The 19,844-nt window shown below is 50.6% G+C and overlaps 1 protein-coding gene across 1 annotated transcript in view; it reads left to right on the top strand.

Annotated features, from left to right (window-relative positions):
- Nucleotides 1–19,844, top strand: part of LOC308421012 (uncharacterized protein C6orf132 homolog) — a gene marked incomplete at both ends in the record, with an annotated part of 30,455 nt that overhangs the window by 6,085 nt on the left and 4,526 nt on the right. Inside the window, 2 exons of the mRNA XM_080917304.1 lie at nt 3,739–3,845; nt 19,165–19,240. Of these exons, the coding sequence (XP_080773430.1) occupies nt 3,739–3,845; nt 19,165–19,240 (183 nt within the window). The remainder of the gene's footprint in view (nt 1–3,738; nt 3,846–19,164; nt 19,241–19,844) is intronic.

Raw genomic sequence — 19,844 nt, 5'->3', positions numbered from 1 at the left:
TTCTTAAAGAAGTACTCGGGTTATAGTATATGCTTAATACATGCTCAGGATCAGTAGCTTGATAAGTGTTAGCCATTAATTTATTGATTGATTTTCTTGCTACTATGGACAGATCTAGGATTCAGGGAATCCAAGCTAAGTCACTGTCCCAGAATATCTTGACCTCAATGACTGCGGAGCTCCATCAACAGATTTCAGCCCTGGGAACAGAAATCATTTCACCAAAAGGCTTCCAACCTGACTTCTGTGGGAATAGACGCACAGATTTCAGGGACTCCTCCTCTTGGCTGAGGAGTAGGAAAAAAGGGCGCAAGAGTCTGAGCAGTTTGTGGTGAATCCCCGGCTTCCCCAAGGCATCCCCCAGGTAACACACACATACACTGAGGCATGTGCACGCCCCACCCCAGCCCGGAGAACCAGGCATGCCTGTTAGGGAGAAGCATGAGAGCCAGGCCGTGTGAGACACTGCTGCTGCTGGGGGTTAGTCAGGGACCTGTACGGCCTGATGCTACGGGGGCTTTGTGGCTTTGATCCAGTCCTTTCCGATCGGCCCTCCCAGGTGCCAAGAAGGCAGCCCCAAGCACCAAGAGCTCACAATGAATCATGGTAAGGAAGCAAGAAGTCATTTTCCTCCTGATGGCGCTTAACCATGGGCACAGGTGTTCCCTATAATTTTTATGGGATGTGACCCGATTCTGGATCAAAGCCTTAAACTGTTAGTAGGAGGAGAGGAGGAGGAGCATCAGTGGTGATAAGGATGGTGACGATGACGACGACTGTGATGATAATGTGCTTGTGATTTCGTGGGCTTTTTAAAAAATTACATTTGATTTAGTGGTGTGTGTGTGTGTGTGTGTGTGTGTGTGTGTATGTGTGTACCTTTGCCCTTTCTGGCCTCCCAAATCCTTGCCTCCCCAGCCGGTGCACGGGTGACACCCCCGGAACTCCCTGGGCACACAGCCCCTTTCTGCCCGAGTGCAGAGAAGACAGGGCCTGGTTTTCTGACTGAGCCCTGTCACTGTGCCTCTGTCTCTCCCCCGGCCTGTAGTGAGGACTTTTCAGGAAGGCCCACTCCAGTGACTTCAGCTACTTTAAGAGGAAACCCCACGTGGGAGGGCTACTGACATCTTCTGTGGTGTTCTGGTTCTTGACCTTGAGTCTGGGGAGGAAAAACAACCAATTTGACCTTGAACTCTTGAAAGACATGTCTCTTGGTGGCTGTAGAGCTCTCAGCTGATGCTGACCCTCACTTAGCAGGGACTGACACTTAGGTGGAGGAGGGCCTGGACCCAGCCTGTCAGTCTGGCCACTGGTCCGTTCCGGGTAGAGTTGACTTTTTTTTTCCTTTTAAAATGATTTTTGCTGGGCATGCTGACACAGGCCTTTAATCTCAGCACTCTGGAAGCAGAGCAGGTGGGTCTCTGAATTTCACATCAGAGCTATATAAGGAGTCTTTCTCACACTGTGTGTGTGTGTGTGTGTGTGTGTGTGTGTACACATATATATGTATACACATATGTTGTGGGTCCCAGGGAATTGAACTCAGGTTGTGAGCCTTGGCCTTTGGTACGTTTACCACTAAGACCAAGCTTTTCTTTTTGAGACATGGTCTCTGTAGCCCAGGCTAGCCTAGAAGTCACTGCATGGCCTACACTGGCTTTGAGCTCCTAGCATTCCTGTGCCATCAGCCACTCGAGCACCAGTACTTGAGAGGTGAAGGACGCCAAACAGACCAATGCCCGCAACACTGCCCAGGAGTCAAGGCTGAGTCGTGAAGCCTGTGAGGCGGTGAACACAGTATACCATCCTCTCGGGCACATGAGGGGTCGGACTCGCGATTTGGCAGTCAGCTTCTTGCTGCACACTGCCCATGGTCTGTGTCCACAGTCCACACACTGGTCCCTGGGAAGCCATACTGAGAGATCATGTTCACTTCCAGTGCCCTGGGAACTGTGTTCTGGAACAATGGTGGGCACAGTGGAGCTCTGTTATTTGGGCACCCCTGGGGAGGCGGAGAGTCTCACGTGTGCTCTGCCACCTCCCATTGCTGGGTACCCTAGATTCTTCTGAGGCCTTTGGTTATGGGTAAACGGATAGGTGCACCAAGACCCTCCCAAGCTAGCCCAGTCTCCCTTTTAAAATTATATCTTTTAATCTCAAATTTGTATTATTTATGTGGTATTTGTGTATGTGTGTGCACGCACATGCCAGGTCACATGCTTGGAGTTTAGAGGAGAGTTTGCAAAGAGTTAGTTCTTTGCTTTCACCATGTAGCTCCTGGGGATCGAACTCAGGTCCGGAAGCAATGCAGCTTTACCCGGCGAGCCAGCCCACCAGCCTGGCTCAGTCTCTTTTGAATTAATTATTGGGTTTTCTTGCCATTTCCTCCTAAAATGTGTGAGGTTTTTTCTATGTAAAAAACAACTAGATTCTGGTTAATTGAGATTTATTTATTTTGGACAGGATATCACCATATAGAGTTGGCTAGCCTGGAACTCCGCCTGCCTCAGCCTCTTGAGTTCTGGGATTAAAGGCGTGTACTGCTATGCTGGGCTTTACTTAATTGTGATTCTGACCTCTTTCCTCTCTGGCTGGAGAGGAGAAGGTTCCTCATTGCCTCAGGTCTGTTAAATAGGGCCAGGGCCTTCTGTACTTATGACCCACAAAGCAGGAGACTGTGGATGTGACAGTAAGCACGAATGTGGGAGGAAATGGTGAATTCCTATCAGTGGTGTCAAAGGTCATGGGAGAGACTGGTTGAGAATAGGAACATTGCAACTCACCCAGAGCAGGGTCTGCAGGAACCTGGAGGGTCTGGAGGGTCTGTTCTGAGTCACCGTCCCTCAGGGTTAGGATCACACTAGCTCAGTCCCTCTGTACTGGCCACATGTATAAGCCACTGTCACTTCCGTCAGGTAGATGGGACAACTGAGGCTTGGGGAGGTTAGACAATGTGGGTTTTTTTTAAGATTTATTTATTTATTTATATAAGTACACTGTCTGTCTTCATGCACACCAGAAAGGGCATCAGATGCCATTATAGATGGTTGTAAGCTGCCATGTGGTTGCTGGAATTGAACTCAGGACCTTTGGAAGATCAGTCAGTGCTCTTAACCACTGAGCCATCTCTCCAGCCTTTTTTTTTTTTTTTTTTTAATGTATTTTTGCTACAATAATTCTTTTGCTCTCTCTTACTCTGCAGTCAAGGGCACACTGAAGCAAGATGGGTGAATGCTCACACACACACACACACACACACACACACACACACACACTGGTGGTGGTGGGTTGGAGGTCAGGGGGTGCTTGACCTAGAGGGGTATAAGAGCCAGGGGTGCTGGCCACCAGGGGACAGCAGGTGGCTCCTCTACTCTGCTTGTTCCAGATTAGAAATGCAAACACTTGAGAGAAATGTCAGAGATAAGCTTGGTCCCCGGCCTCCGCCTGACTCTCAGGGCAGGTGCTGTGTGAATGTGGAGGGTTAGAAGGGCGTACAGGAGGGCATCAGGAGAGGGATGGCTGCTGTGGGTCAAAGCCTCGGGAACCCAGCCCTTGTCTGCTCCACGGTGCAACCTCCGGATTGCCACAAGCACTGTTCGGCCATGGGATCTCACTGTGTTAGAGTCAAAGCCAGCAACCCCGTGGCTTGGCTTCCTTGCTGGGGTCTGCAGGTGGCCTGGTCCCCATCTTTGACACCCCCCCCCCCAAGCTCACTGTGCTCTTCTCTGTCCTCCATAGATGGGATCTATTACGGAGACAATCGGTTCAACACCGTGAGCGAATCGGGAACAGCCACACTGAAAGCTCGACCACGCGTCCGACCCCTGCTGACTTTTATTCCCCTGGTGAGTGTGCTCAGTACTTAGGCCTTGAGTCTGTTCCTGGTGGGACACCTCACCTGCCAAAAATGGAGCAGGTCTGCCACATCCGCCTCGCCCACTGTCCACTCCCTTCCTTCCTGATGCCAACCCAGGTAGGCTGCTGGGAAGAGGCAGGGCTGAGATTTATAGCAGGAAGCCGGGATTAGAAGAGGCACCCAGTGGTGGGGGCCAATGTGAAGTACAGCAGGAGTTATTTTTTGTCATCCCTGATGGTCACTGGTTTCCTGCCAGGCCCTGGGTGCAGGGATGATATAGTTGGCATTGCTGCTTTCAAGGTGCTCTGTGCCCACTCAAGGAGATGCTGCCCATTAGAGCATTGGCTAGGCAGAAGCAGGCAGTGTATTTGCAAGGGATGGTCAAGGTCTTCCTGCCAGAGGCAGCATCTGAACTTTCCTGCCCGCTTCATTTGCAGAGCTGCTCACCGCTGTGAGTAAAGGCTGCCGCAGCCAGGCTGATGATCAATCGAAGTTAGCATCCCATTTCTGGAAGGGAGTTCCAGTCTCTCCCCTCACTGACCCACACTGAGTACTGGGAATGATGGTATGGGAGTTGAGGATGAATCATGACTGGCTCCTAATGTCCTGGCCCCTCCTCCACCACTTTAAGACCCAGAATGGCAGGGTCTTTCCTGATGTCTCCACTGCCCCCACCCCAATCTGGGCAGACCCTCAGGAGGCCTGTGGAAGATTTAGGACAGGTCAAGGCTTTTAGGGTTGCTCAGGCCTAGAGCACTCTTGAGCACATGCCCTGGGGACATTCTTTCTGCATAAACCGGGACGGCCCCACTGTGCAGAGGGAGAGGGGAGACAGAAGCCAAACTAACAACTGAAGCCTACTGGGTCCATGGGAGTGTCCTGTACAGAGCCACAACTGAACCCAGGAGGGACATTTACCACACTCCTTCAATTCTGGCTGAGGCCGAGTTGCCTGCTTGTCCCACCCACCCTGAGATCACAACTAGCTCAGAGTTCCAAAGATCATAAATATGAACAGAGATAACCCCCTACCCACACCCACACCCCCCCAAAGCACTTGCCACAAACTCCCACTTCACAGCCCAGAGGCTGTAGCCCTGAGACCGGAAATAATTTGCATATAGTCCTGCAGAGCCAAGACCCAAGCTCCCTGAGGCCAAGCCCCTAGTCCAAACGCCCCTCAGGCTGCCCCAACCCTCCCTCCATGTCCCACCTGGCAGCTTTTGTCGTCCCCTTCCAGGACCCTTGACAAAATTACCCCCACCTCTCTAGCCTGGTGCTCTCCACCTTCATCCTGTGGCTTCTTTTGGACGTTGGACCCTTTGAGGCCTTAATGAAATGGCTTCAAAGGCTCTAAGGAGAGTTTTGACTGAGGACTCTCAAGCCCCACCAAATTCAGACCCCTTGGCCTAATTGCAGCTCTGATGTTGCTTCAGGTTACTTACTGGTCTGGAGTAGCTTCCAGGAACGCTCACCACCTGCTCTGGGGGAAGGTCCGCTGAGTAGCTCATTTTTTCCTATCTGATCTCGGGCTCTTCCATAGGCCCTGGGCTATGTGCCCCAGTGTGTGTGTGTGTGTGTGTGTGTGTGTGTGTGTGTGTGTGTGTGTGTGCTCACATGCACAGACCCAAATCCCATGCCAGGGAGGGAGGGCCTCTGGGCCAGTACCTGAGCCTTGCCCCTTCTGCCTGGCATGGTATTAAACCTCTAAGGACCTCAGGCCTTTCTTACCCTCCCACCTGCTGAGAGCAGCACCCAGGTGAGGAAGGGGGGCCACCAAGAAGTATCACCCTAGAAAACAGGTCTTTGAGCCCAGGTTGGGCTATCTTCTGAGTGCCCTCTCAGAGGTTGCCCTCAGATGCCTTACTCCATAACCAAAGGCTAATCATGAAGCAGACCTTGGGGGTCCTTAGTGACTAAGCTGGGCCCTGGGATTAGTCATCAGGTACCTGTCCCCAGTCCCAGCCCTAACTTGGGTTGTGGAGTGACAGAGGACAGACCCTTGTTCTCCCCAGGCCTCTGATTTCTTGGCCCTTTAGTAGGGCTTCCTACTGTGACTTGTCCTCTAGAGTAGTGTCCCCTGCTGTGACTTTTTGCACTAAATGACTAGCGTGGCGCCTGACACACAGATGAGGATTCTTCCAGGAGGAAGGTTGCTTTCTGGCCTCGAGGCCCACCCACCTCAGTGATCTCTGGGGTCTTTGACGTTTAGAGCCACCAGACAGCAGACGTGGGAGGACCTCAGCTGTCATCAAGAGGGGACATATTGCCTGAGATCCCAGCTACACAGGAGGCAGAGGGAGGAGGGCTGAAAGTTGGGGATGAGTCTGAGCTACACATACTGGGCCTTATTTCAAAATAAGGATAAATAAGACCTGGGGCGTGGCTCAGTAAGAGAACTCTCATCTCCTAGCCTGTACCTCCCTGGTATGGGGTGGGGATAAGAGCACAGAGACCTGGACCTGTGAGAGAACCCAGTGGGTAGAGGCTCTTGCTTCCCAGCCCGATGACCCGGGTTCGATCTCTGGGACCTGAAAGGAGAGAGGTGACTTCTGAGGGTCATCTTCTGACCTGCACGTACGTGACCTGTGCACATGTGCACACTTGTACACACAGTAAATAAAGGTAGTAAGAATAGTGACAACATAGTAAAAGCTTTGCTGGACCCACGGGAGAGAAGGCTTGCCCCGAACTAGAGTGGCAGAGGCCAGGATCGGGGGTGCACGCCTTTAATCTCAGCACTTGAGACAGAAGCAGGAGGAAATCTGTGAGTTCCAGGACAGCCAGGGCTACACGGAGAGACTCAGTCTCAAAACATAAGAACCGGCAGAGCTTGGAGGTGGGTCTTTGCTACAGGCCTCAGGAAGAACAACCTCTCCCCTATTTCCCAGGGAAAATGGAGCCCAGAACTCAAGGCTGGGCTTGCCCTATGCTTCCAAGGGTTAAACCCCCAAGCAGTAGCTGATTAGAAGGTTGTCCAGGGTAACCTCTTCTCTGCACCCCATCTGATCCTGCCACCCCCGGGCTGATGCATATGAGAAATTTAAAATTAAATGCCCATGTGATAAATAATGGACAAGCTGGCTGGACAGGTCTTGGGGTGCCCAGGGCGGTGAGAGCTCCCTGGGTTGCCCTACCCTCTGAGTCACACAGGCCTGGCCCTGTCAAGGGGAGGAAATCCCTGAGCTTGCAGGAGAGACCTGTCTTCTCTGGGCCCACTCCCTCTAAGTCCTTGGTCACCTAGGAGCTCTAAGAATCAGCTGAGGGCAGCCTCAGCTCTGTGGTGGAGCCCGCCCAGACGTTTCAGGAATGAACCCCTAAACTCAAGGCAGTGTGGGTCTGACTGAGCTGTGTGGGTAATGTTGAAAGGTTACGGAGTCTGAAGTGTCAGCGCTGGTAATGAGAATAAAGCTGGACATTTACCCCTTCCCACCCATTGTCCCCTTCATTCGCTAGAGTCCCCACACCGACCCTCAAAGCCAGCTACCCCCTACCCTCCTCCTCACCTAGTCTCACTGCCTCTTGGAAAAACCCACCGGGCTCCTGAGTGCACACTGCTAGCTGCCTCAGGAGGGTTGACCAGAAAGATTTAAAGGTGGAATCGGCTCTGAAACACACTAGTATGGACTGCTCCTCTGGCCCTGCTGACTCCTTTCCCTGGAGGGAGGACTAGAGCTGAGACCTAGGGCAGGGGGCCAGCAGCGGCCAGGACCCCCACGGCTCTGACCCAGAAGCCAAGCAAGCAAGAGGACGTGGGGAGCAGCTGAGATCATTTTTTAGACAAGGACTCATGTATCCCAGGCTAGCCTTAAATCCTTTATGTCACCTGAACTTTTAACAATTAATTAAAAGTTCTATCATCTTTCAGCAAACTCTTAATGTCACCCTGGCTGGCGTGGAACTCTCTGTGTAGACCAGACAGGCCTCAAACTCAGAGATCTTCCTGTCTCTGCTTCTCAATGCTGAAATTACGTGTTAGTCACTAAGTATGGCCGTGGCCCTGTGTGTGTGTGTGTGTGTGTGTGTGTGTGTGTACATATAATTATTATTACATGTATTTATTTGGTGTATATGTGTATGCTCTTGTGCCTTGTTGTGTGTGTGTTCATGTGTAGTCAAGGAACATGTGTGTTAGTTCTCAACTACCTTCCTGTGGGTCCTGGAGACTAAACTCAGGTCATCAGCTTCCTGGCAAGAATCTTTACCTGCTGGGCCATCTAGCCAGCACAACCTTGAACTCTAGATCCTCCTGTCTCTCCTTTGGAATGCTGGAATTACAGGCATGCACTACCTTGCCTGACTTATCTGGTGCTGGGAATTGAACCCAGGGCTTTCTGAATGCTGAGTAAGCACCCCAAACATTCTAACAACTGAGTGCACCTCAGCTGAACTGGGAGCTTCACGTGCTATCATACATGTAACTCTCTGGAGGTCTCCCCAGCCCCATTGAGCACATAGCAAAAACCACCTGCCCATCTGACTCTGACATGTCAGATGCTATGGAGAACGCAGCTGTCCTCAGGTCTAAAGCATGTCCTGTCTTCAACATCCAGCTCTCTCCTTGGCCAACACCCCTGCCTGCCCCCCGCACCCCCAAACCAGTGACAGCCAGCACCCTGAGTTGCTGCAAAGTTCTTGTGACTCCTGTTCTGGGTGGGCCTCAGGAAGGACCTAAGCAGGCCAGGCCTGGCTATTACTCTGGAGTAGGGTCTTCTCCCTCCCAGAGCGCCATACTTCCGGGACAGGGCACAGACAGACTCAGGAGGAGGCTGGTAAGGAAGGTTTTCAGGCCGCACTATAGAACTACCAGGACCAACACCAAGGTCAGCCATGCATTTATCTGCTGGCCCAGTCGCTGGGGATCTACCCTTGGGGCTTGGCTGGACTCTTAAGAATCCCAGGCATGAGGATGTGTGTACCAGGGCAAGAGGAGGTCAGTGGGGTGGATGGAGCGTTGAGCTCTGCCTCTTTGAGCTCTCTCATAGCTAGGGTGAGCAGCAGACTGTCAAGCAAAACTCATCAGCTACTTCCTCGTCCGCTTTCCTCTCCCTCTCCCCCCCCCCTTTTTTCTCTTCTCTTCCCCCCTAAAGTGATAGCAAAGGGGACAGGAGAGGATTCCTGGTGACTTGTCTGTGACCATAAGGAAACACCCATTTCCTCCAAACATCCGCACAGAGGAATCACAGGGCTGTGCCCTGGGCACAGCATCTGAAGTTTCAGGCTCTTACTCACCCACAGAGGGTTTTGTTGTTGTTTAGCTTTTTTTTTGAGGTTTATTTATTTTTAGTTTGTGACATGAGTGTTTTGACTGCATGTAGGTCTGTGTGGTGTATGTGTGTGTGTGTGTGTGTGTGTGTGTGTGTGTTTGTGTGTGTGTGCTGCCCACAGAGGCCAGAAGACAGCATTGGTCCCCAGAACTGTAGTAACAGCCTCCTATGTGCTGGCAATCAAACCAGGAAGAACTCTTAACTGAAGCCTCCCACTGACTTTTGATTAGACACAAGGGGCAGCCTGCGCGAAAACACCTCCCTTCTCTGCCCTGCTTTTTGGGGCGGTGAGCATGTCTCAGCCTCCATCCAACCATCCCAAGGCAGAGAAGAACTGGGAGGCAGGAGGGAAACTCACTGAGCTTTGACAGGTGCTGCCTCTGCCTTTGTGATAACTAGTTGAGATGCTGCTTAGCTTGTTTTGAGACAGAACTTCATATAGCTCAGGCTGGCCCTTGAACTCACTGATTCTCCCACCTCTGCTTTCCAAGGGCTGGGATTATAGGAGTTCGCTACTACACCCAGCTCATATTTTGGTTTTGTTTTATGTTTTGTTTTAGTTCGAGATAGGGCCCCCACACATAGCCCAGGCTAGCTTCAAACTTGTAGTAATCCCCCTGCTTCTGCCTTCCAAGTGGAAATTACAGGCGTGTGTCACCAGGCTGAATGATACTATATGTCTGCTTGGTTCTAGTTATGAAGACGAGTCTTTAAAGACAGTCTTATTCTGTTGTCCAGGTTAACCTGGGACTCAGCCTGTTCGGCCTGCCTCACTCTCCCAGCCAGCTGTGTGGGTTATGAGTATGAACCAAACACCCTATGATTGAGAATCATAACTATGTTGAGTGTTTTTTTATTATTATTGCAAATGATATACGATCACTTGTTAAGAAAGGAAACTGAGGACCTGTAAGATGGCTTAATAGGAAAAGGCACTTGCTGCCAAATCTGATGACCTAAATTTGATCCCTGAGGTCCATATGGTGGGGGGAAATGGCTCCCACGGCTTGTCATAGTGTGTGCACACACAAATATAAAGAAAAGTATCTGGGCATGATGACTTGTGCACATAGGATACAGAGGCAGGAGGATCACAAGTTCAAGGCCAGTCTTGGCTATAAGCAGAGTTAAAGACTAGCCTGGGCTACATGGGGCTCTGGTTTCTTTGTTTCTTTTTAAAGGGAGAAATAAAGAAATAAGAAGGAAATCTCGGAGTGGTTACCCCTCTCCACCAGGCTCCCCGAGTCATGCAGGAGCAGTTGGCTCACTGCCCATGCCTTTCACTGAACTGAGGCACCAGCCGTGGGCCCCTGTGAGATGACCCATGGCCCTAGCTTCTGGGTGTTGTCAGGCTGGGGAGACAAGGAAATGCTGAGGCCCAGTTTCAAGACATTTCTGACTGGCAGAGCCCAGCTGGACTCCGCCCCAGGCACTGAGGGAGGGCGCCTGCCACAGCAGGAAAGGGCATGGCCCTGCAAGGCTCAGGTACTCGCTGAGCGTCTGCTGCTTGTTGCCCACAGGCAGGTCCACTCCTCAGAGTGTGGACAGCCACCCCTTAAGTGCAGTGTGCGGAGGCACAGGCTGACCCCCACAGACAGCTTCCTGGAGAGTTTGCTATTTTACCAGAGCTAGAGACCAAGGATAAAGTGGTGTTTAGGTAAGTAGGGTAGAGCATAGCACACACACACACACACACACACACACACACCATGATTGCTGTCTGGTGGCTCCTGGAAACTCTGCTTCTGAGAACCTTTCCTGACCCTCCTCCTGGGAGTTAGACAACTGCCCAGAGGCCACGGAAGTAGGCTGTCCTAACGCTCTGTCCTTGTAGGGTGACCTGAGTATCAACGTATATCTAGGTCACCATCCACACAGCCAAGGTTAGGGAACCACAGAAGGGATACTATATGAGCCAACCTCACAAAGTACCATGTTTCCAGGCAAGGTGGGCCAACTCTGCTCGGAGCTGATTCATGGCTGAGCTGGCATGAGAAAAACAGATTTTTCTCTCTCCTATATTCTTCCTACCACTCACTCCAGAATTTACTCCTCCAGAAGGTGCTCGTTCAGTTGTCTGTCTGTATACAACATGGTGGCATGCTCTAGCCAGTAATGGTGTGCACCGTAACCCACAGGAGGCATAAAGAGCAAATGCTGTAGCCACGTGCTGTGTGACCTTGGGCGATGGCCTCAGCCAATCTGTGCCTCACATTCCTCACCAGGAAAGGAAATAACAAGTCTCTTCTGGTTCCTGGGTAGGCTAACTGGGTTGCTCTGTATGACGGACGCTGAGCAGTGTTTTCAGGAGATAAAAGTAGTGAGTGTCCTAAGGCCTGTAGAATTCACAGGGAAGGGAAGTTAACTCCTACTTGGATTGCCAAGAAGAACTTCACAGAGGAGAAGCATCTAAACTGGAGTTCAGAGGCTGGAGAGACGGCTCAGTGGTTTAAGAGCACTGACTGCTCTTCCGGAGGTCCTGAGTTCAATTCCCCAGAAACCACACGGTGGCTCACAACCATCTGTGATGGGATCCGATGCCCCCTTCTGCCTGGAGGTGTACATAGAACACTCAGGTACATAAATAAACTGAGGTTTAAAAGACAATAGAAGCTGAGCAGGCAAATGAGAACAGACCAGGCAGGAAAGAACCCCATAAGCTGTAGCAGTTTTCAGAGGGCAGGAGGCAGGTTCTGCCAAGTCTGGGGGCTTCTTCAAGCTACTCACCCCACTCCAGAGCAGCGCTTCTCAACCTTCCCAATGCGGTGACCCTTGACAGTTCTTCATAACTGTAGTTTTGCTGTGTAGGTTTCCATGTTCTCTGATGGTGTTAAACAACCTCTTATGAAAGGCTCATTCATTCAACAACCCTCAAGGGGTCTCCCGACCCATGAGTTGAGAACCTCTGCTCTACAGCCTTAGAACCTCTGCACAACCCCTTCAGGGGTGTCTCTATGGTCAGCAAGGTGGCTCAGCAGGTAAACTATGCACTGTGCAAGCCCGAGGACCTGAGTTCAATCCCTGGGGCCCACAGAACTATGAAAGAGAGAACCAACTCCATTCACCTCAAACACAACGATACACAAACATGTGGAAAGGATGGGTCTCTGCCCCAGAGAAGAAGGTTGCTGCAAAGAGCCCACTTGCTGAGGAGCAAGGTGGGTCTTCTCCAGGAGTTTGGGTTTGTGGAGTGGAGAGATGGTGACCGGGCTGTGTGAAGTCCACCTTATGCTTCCTGTGGGAAGGTAATTGGAGTTCTTCCCCTAGGATGCTGGAAGACAGAAAGCATCCTGTAGTGGGAAATAGAAAAAAAAAGCAATCTATGCTACCACCGGCAAGGCACCGGCAGGCAGGCCAGCCTGTTCGCAGCCTCTGCTCACATTCCCAGCCATCTGCACTCTCTGGTTAGCTGTCACAAATCCCTGTAACCCTGTACAATCAAAACTTCAGAGGCTTGTAATTTATCAGTCAGATTTATATCAGTAAATTCTCAACCCACTTAACGCCCGCACAATGAACTCAAAACTCAGTTGATATAAACACAAGCCACACACCTCGATGGGGCAAACGCACCCTACTTCTTATTTAATCATCTAAAAAAATCCCCAGACACTTATGGCTCCCAGGACTGTGTGTTTCTGGCTCCTCGTCCTCTCCTGTAGGTTCCATCTTGTCTCCTCTTCATCTCTTCCTCTGTCTCCCGGTACTCTTCTCTAAAACGCTCAGCCCGCCTTCCTTTTCCACTGCCTAGTCACACACAGACTCTCGCCTTACCTTGTGCCTGCCCTCACCTGCATGTAGACAGCAGTCCACAGCATCTTGCTTGCAAATGTTTTTCTGTTTGTGCTGGGAAGTGAACCCAGGGTTTTACGTGTGCCAGGCAAGGAAGCTCCCACTGAATTGTAACACAGAGGTTCTGTTTTTGCTGTTGAGATTGTCTCCAGTCCAGAGTGGACTCAGAATTCATTCTATAGCTGAGGGTGATCCTCCTGCCTCCTCTTCTTAAGTGCTGGGACTATAGTGTGTGCTGCTGTACTTAGTGTTTGCAGAGCTCGGGATCCAACCTAGACATCATCATGCACTGTGGTGACAGCTGCATCCCAGGAGCCATCCTTTTCTTTGCATGGTGTATGTACTTGATTACATATATGTGGGCATGTGCATAAGTATGTGCATGGTGTAGTACTTGATTACGTACACATGGGCATGTGCATACGTTTGCGTACGTGTGTGGAGGGCAGATGTCATTGTCCACTGTCTACCTCAACCACACCACACTGTATCATTCATTCCCTAGGCTGGGCAGCCAGTGAGCTTCTGAGATTCACCTGCCTCCAGCATGAGGCTTTCCCGTGGGGACTGGAGTCTGCTTAAGCATTCATGACAAGCCCTTTGCCAACTGGTACATCACCTCTGCCTTCCCCCTGCCCACCCTCCTCCTTCTGCCTTTCTCCATCCTTGTTTCCTTTGGTTTTTGTGAGACAGGGTTTCTCTGTGTAGCCCTGGCTGTCCTGGAACTCCCCATGTAGACCAGGCTAGCTTCAAACTTAGAACTCCACCTGCCTCTGCCTTCCAAGTGCTGAGATTAAAGTCCTGCACCACCACTGCCTACCTGCTTGCTTGTTTTGGGGTGCTGGAAATGAAGTCTAGATTTTCAGGGTTTCACTCTTCAGGTGAGGTGGCCTCGAACTCCTTCCTTTTTAGGTATACACCACAACATCCAGCCCTTCTGATTCTAAAGCACTGCCAACAAGTCAGCCTCCCCAGACCACAGCATGGAAGCCTGTCATCATAGCATGACTTGCCGTAGCAGCTCAGACTTGGCTGGCTTCTTAGTATCCCCCCCACACACACACACACCAGGAAGCCCCGAGGTCCAGCCTCATCCCAGCTGCAAACCAAGCAGTCCCAGGCTGCCCAAGCCCCTGTGTTTTCTTCTCATATCTCACTGCAGTAGCTTTTAGCAGCTGCTTCCAGCACACAGGAGAGGAGGCAAACATGAGCTCATTTAAATCTCAGACCCAGGAAAACAGATTGGAGCTTCCATCTTTGGTATGGGGACTGGGACCGCTGGGATCAAGAGCACAGGCCCAGAGGATTATCAGTTCAGTGTGGGCAGTGCAGAATTGTAGGGTATCACCCTCATGGCTGCCTAATGTCTCGCCATCCTCCTTAGACTCTGGGAACTGAGGCAAATCCTCATGAAGAAGAGGGTCCAGAGTTAATGAGTGTTAGGATTCTGTCTAGGCTTCATCCCACGGTTACCTGGCAACAGCCAGGTATGCTCCACCCCAGTTACTTGGCACTATAAAAGGGGCTGCCTGCCCCCCCCCCCACTTTCTTGCTCTCTTGCTCTTAACCCCTTTGTTCCTCCTCTCCCCATTCCCTTCCCCCCACTTTCTCCACGTGCTCATGGCTGGCCTCTTCTCTTCTTTCTCTGCCTCTACTACCCTCTTGATTCCCCTCCCCATGCCCTGAATAAACTCTATCCTATACTATACTGTCACGTGGCTGGTCCCTCAGGGGGAAGAGATGCCCAACATGGATCTGCCAGAGGCACCCCATTCCCCCCACACCTTACCACACCTCCATAGAACATATCTCCTCCCCTCTCTTTATCTTTTTCATAACACTGAGAGGGCTCAGTGGGGAAAGAGCTTGCGTGTAAGCATGAGGACCACAGAAAGGTGAGTGCCTGGAATGGCAGCACTCCTATGTGAGATCAAGGATGGGTGAGGAGAGCCCCTGGAAGGGGACGTGTGTGGCCAGCTGGCCTGGTGCAGGAGGTGAAGAGCAACACCCAAGGTTGTCCTCTGACTTCTGCAAATATCCTGTGGCAAGTGTGCCTGAGCGTGCAGCCTCCCTACCGGCCGACACATACACACACACCCGAACATACATAGGCACACATGTACATACACACATAAAAATAAAGAGGAGGGCTTGGAGGTGCGTTTACAGGCTCTGTATGATCCTGGAGGGGGGGGGATGTGCTACAAAGAAGAGCAGTGAGGGACGGTTGGCAGTTACTGGCTGTAAGCAGTTTACCAAATCACAGGATCTTAACACTCCATTCTTGGGTGTTAGTTAGATCCTCTGGCTAAGAGCACTTGTTTTTGCTGAGGACCTGGGTTCAGTTCCAGCATCCACATGGCCGCTCACCGTCTGTAACTCAGGATCTAATCCTCTCTCCTGCTCTTTGGAAGCACTAGGCATGCGCGTGGTGCACAGACAGACATACATGAGGGTTAAAGAATCACACACATGAATAAATGGATCTCTGTGGTAGCACACTGTAATTCTAGCCCTCAGGAGACTGAGACAGGGGGATTGTGAATGTGAGTGAGACTATATAGCAAGACCTTGTTTTTATTGGTTTGTTTTGTCTTTGCAAGTATCACTGGCTGAGTTAAGCGACTTTGAGTGAACATAAGGCAAGCTCCCAGTTCCACCGTGCAGCAGGGACAGCAGCACTGTCTCCATTCTGATCTGTCACTGCCCACCTAGGGTCACACTGCTGACAAAGCTGAGCTCACACAGGACTCGAGACCTTTTGATGCTAAGTCTCAAACCTTTCTGATTTCCAGTTACGCTCCAGAGTCAGCAGAGCTCTCAACCTTGGCCCCCTCACACCAGAGAGACTGTCTTCAGTTGAGATGATTAGCAATTTCCATGTGTGTGGTGCTTCTCAGAAGGTCTGGGGAGACTCCTCTGCTGAGCGGGGACAGAATCAGTAAAGAACTTGTATGTCACTGAAGTAGAGAAGTCAGAATTGTTTATGAGTATGAAAAGGATGTAGCAGCCACAGATTACCAACAAGGCCCTGAGGGTCCTAGCAACCTGATAATTTGAGAGCATCTACCTTACTAAGCCCCTAAGCCTAGGGGGTTAATAACAGCAGGCCCAGTAACAACTGGACTTTCTGCCTCTAATTTGAGGATGCCTTAAGACCTGGTAGGTCTGTGGACACCAAGAAATCCCCACTCATCAAGAATTATCTAGAGCTGAGTGTGTTGGCATGCACCTTTAATTCTAGCACTCAGAAGGCTAAGGTAGACAAAACCCTGTGAGTTCAAGGTCACTCTGGTCCTCAGAGTAAATTCCAGAAAAGCTAGGCTACATACAGACTTTGTCTCAAAAAACAAACAAACAAACAAACAGACAAACAAAACATCTAGAGTGGCTGAAGAGAAGGTCTTGCTCCTCTTATAAATTCCATCTCCCACATGGTGATTCATAACCAGTATAATTATATTTCCTGGGGATCTGACACCTTCTTTTAACCTTTGAGGGTACCTGCAGACATATAGCACACACACACACACACACACACACACACAACCTTTTTAATCCCAGTGCTGGGAAGGGGAAACAGATTTCTGGGGGCTCACTAGGTATCTAGCCTGACCTATGTAGCCAACTCCAGTCCAGTAAAGAAACCATGTCTCAAAAAAATATAAGAACTACCAAGAAAGCAATCAAAAGGTGTTTGCCTTGTTAATGGAGATGGTGAAGTGGGTAGTACACTGGACTTCTGGTGGGGAGAGCCTTGCCTGGCTGGTGCAGGAGAGCAGCATGTTAGTAGGGCCTGGCTTGCACAGGGGATGGGGTGGCACCTTTGTGCCATTAGGAACACTTATTGACTTCCGTGTGCCATGAGCCCAGTGTTTTCCAGACATTGCCTCTTCATAGCTCTTACGATGTGGTCTTAGTTGGGGTTTGATCGCTGTCAAGAGACACCATGACCATGGCAACTCTTATAACAGAAAACAATTAACTGGGGCTGGCTTATAGTTTCAGAGGTTCGGTCCGTTATCTTCATGGCGAGAGTCACCATGCGGCATGCAAGCAGACATGGCTCTGGAGGAGGAGCTGAGAATTAGTTCATCTCAATCCACAGGCAGCAGGGGACTGCCCCACAGGGGCTACTTAAGAGCATACGAGACCTCAAAGCCCAACTCCATAGTCACATACCTCCTCCCACAAGGCCACACCTCCTAATAGTGCCTCCCCATGGACCAGGCATTCAAATACGTGAGTCTATGGAGACTGTTCCTATTAAAACCATCACAGATGGATGCATCGGTACCTTCTGGCTTTAGCCCAAGTTCACAGATAGAGATATCAGCTATGGATGGTTAAAGTACTTCCCTCAGTCCTATGGCTAGGTAGCAGGGCTGGATCACATCAAGCCCATTTGCTCCAAAGCCCATTTACAAAGGGCAGCTGGGCAGTCCTTAAAGGAAGGGCTCTGGTGATACACAATGCCCAGGACCTGGGTTCGGCAGTGCCAGCAGATGTATGTTTTAAATTACCTCTGAAACATTCCTGGGAGTCTGTTTCCTCATCCGGTACACGCAGGGGACATCTTTCTCATTGAGTGGTGACAGAAATGGTTCTGAACAGAGCACAAGGAGCTCTTAGTATTATTAGAATTAGTGGAGGGGGCGCTGGGATGTGGCTCGGCTGGTAGGATGCTTGCCTCTCATGCACAGAGCCCTGGGTTTGATCTTTAATGCCACATGAGCCAGGGGTGGTGGTGAGAGCTGCGGTCCCAGCAACGGAGGTGAAGGCAGGAAAACCAGGCGTTCGAGGTCATCTTCAGCTACATAGTGACACTGAGGCGAAGGACGGTGGCTCGAGGAAAGGAAATAAAGAAGGTGAGAGATAGACTGCTTGCCCAACTCCAGCCCCAGGAGGAGTGCAGCCTGCGGCTTGGGAGAGGAACTGTCAGACTAGAATGTAGGCTGGCGACACTAGGTGAGCAGCAAAGGAGAGTGGGCTTGGGGACCAGAGGCCAGGCACTGAGACCCCCGAGAAGCACATACAGGCTCTGCCAACCTTCCAAATGGCAGGTGTGTGCACTTTGTTGATCTATGGAAATGTGTTGGGGGGGGGGCAGACTGAATGCAAACCAGATTCACAAAGGGACAGCTGTGCAAACATACTTGGTTAGAGATCAGAGGCACCTGCACGGCTTGCAGAGCCTTGCTTCAACACTTACTCTTCTGTAAATTCCCGATGAAAACCTGGAGTCAACTGGAGGTCAGGATGAGGATGCTTTTGGCAGCTGAGTCACTGCAGGGTTCTTTGTGTTAGGTTTGGGGACAGTTTCCAGGAGCTGGTTCTCTCCTTCCATTCTGGGCCCCAGAGATGAGCTCAGCTTCTCAGTCATTAGCCTTGGGAGCATGCACCTTTACCTCTGAGACATTGCACCAGCCCTCAATTTGGTTTTTTGATAGGATTTGGTTTTGTTTTGACAGGGTCTCACTGTAGCCTGAAACTCATGATGTAGACCAGGATGGCTCTGAGCAGGTGACAGCATGCCTGGTTCCGTGGTTTGCATTTAACTGAGATTTTTTTATTCATATATAGGTGATCCTTGTCTTTGCTGATTCTGTATTTGCAGATTTGATCTGTAACTAATATTGTTTTGTGGTTATTCTCATTTATGTATTGAACAGTGAACAATCTGGGAGCTCAAAGCGTACATTTCTAGCTGAGGACACTTGGTGTTTGTTTATTTGTTTGTTTGACAAAGTCTCATGTATCACAGGATAGCCTCAAATCACTATGTGGCTGAGGATGTCCTTGAACTTCTGATCCTGCCTTGAGTTCTGAGATTCCAGACATAGCCTACCACACACAGTTTTACCCTATTGGGGCTCGAACTTAGAGCTTTGTGTACACTACTAGGCAAACATTCTACCAACTGAAGAACATCCCCAACCCACATTCATTTTTAAAATTCACTCCTGGGGCAGGAGAGATGGTTTATCAGTTAAGGGCACTGGCTGCTCTTGCAGAGGGCAGGTTCAGTTCCCAGCAGCCGCATGCTCATTTCCAACCGTGTGTGACTCCGGTTTGTCTTCTCCTGGCCTCTGTGGGCACTGCACAGATAATTAATTCATCTAAAATCCGTGAGTTCACTTACGGAGTTGTGTGGCTACTGCCATTCCTGCAGTTCCTTCAGGAATAGAAGACTCGCAGCCAGGGTTTGAGTTGTCTGTTCATCTCTCCATGTGCCCCCCTCTCTTTCAGAATGCCCAGGAGAACCATGGGCTGGCTGTGCCCACCCCATCTGTCCCAGAAGATTTTGCAGATAAAGAAGTGGGAGGTAAGAGAACTCTGATCTTGTGCTTCTTCATCTGCTTTCCCACCCTGCCTGGGCCCTGAATTTAAAACAAAACAAATGGCTCCATTTCCCCAGCCTGCTCTAGCTACTGATCTCTAGCAACTGACCGAGGTGGGCAAGAATAGTGGGCCTGGGAGATGCGGAGAGCCCAGGTTGGCTAACACCCATTTTAGAGGGGGGCGGGGGGAGATGTCGTGGCAGGACAGAAAGCAGCATAAAGACCTCTGGGTCAGACAAACTGATCTCTGAATCTGCCTCGACTCTAGCCTGATCAATGTATGGGATGGATGTGAGCCACTTAGTGAAACCAGATGGGTGACTGAGCAAAGGTTCCTGAGAACTGCACGTCTCCGTCACTGATTCCTTGTCCCTCCCCCACCTCTGCAGAAAGACATTTCCTGAGCTAGCCCAGGCAGGTTTTCACCCTAGGGTCTGCACTGCAGCCCACTCCTACTGTCCCTCGGCTCCGAGGTCACCTTCCCAGTGGGCCTTCCTAATTAAACGGCACCTCTCAGCACCCCTCCCTTGCTGTTTTTATTACTGCCTTCTCGGTGGTAATGATTTACTAGTTTATGGAATTATCGGT

This window comes from Micromys minutus (assembly GCF_963924665.1).
Source record: "Micromys minutus genome assembly, chromosome: 5".
In the NCBI taxonomy this organism is placed as follows: Eukaryota; Metazoa; Chordata; class Mammalia; order Rodentia; family Muridae; genus Micromys; species Micromys minutus.
This window is presented reverse-complemented; position numbering and strand designations above follow the sequence as displayed.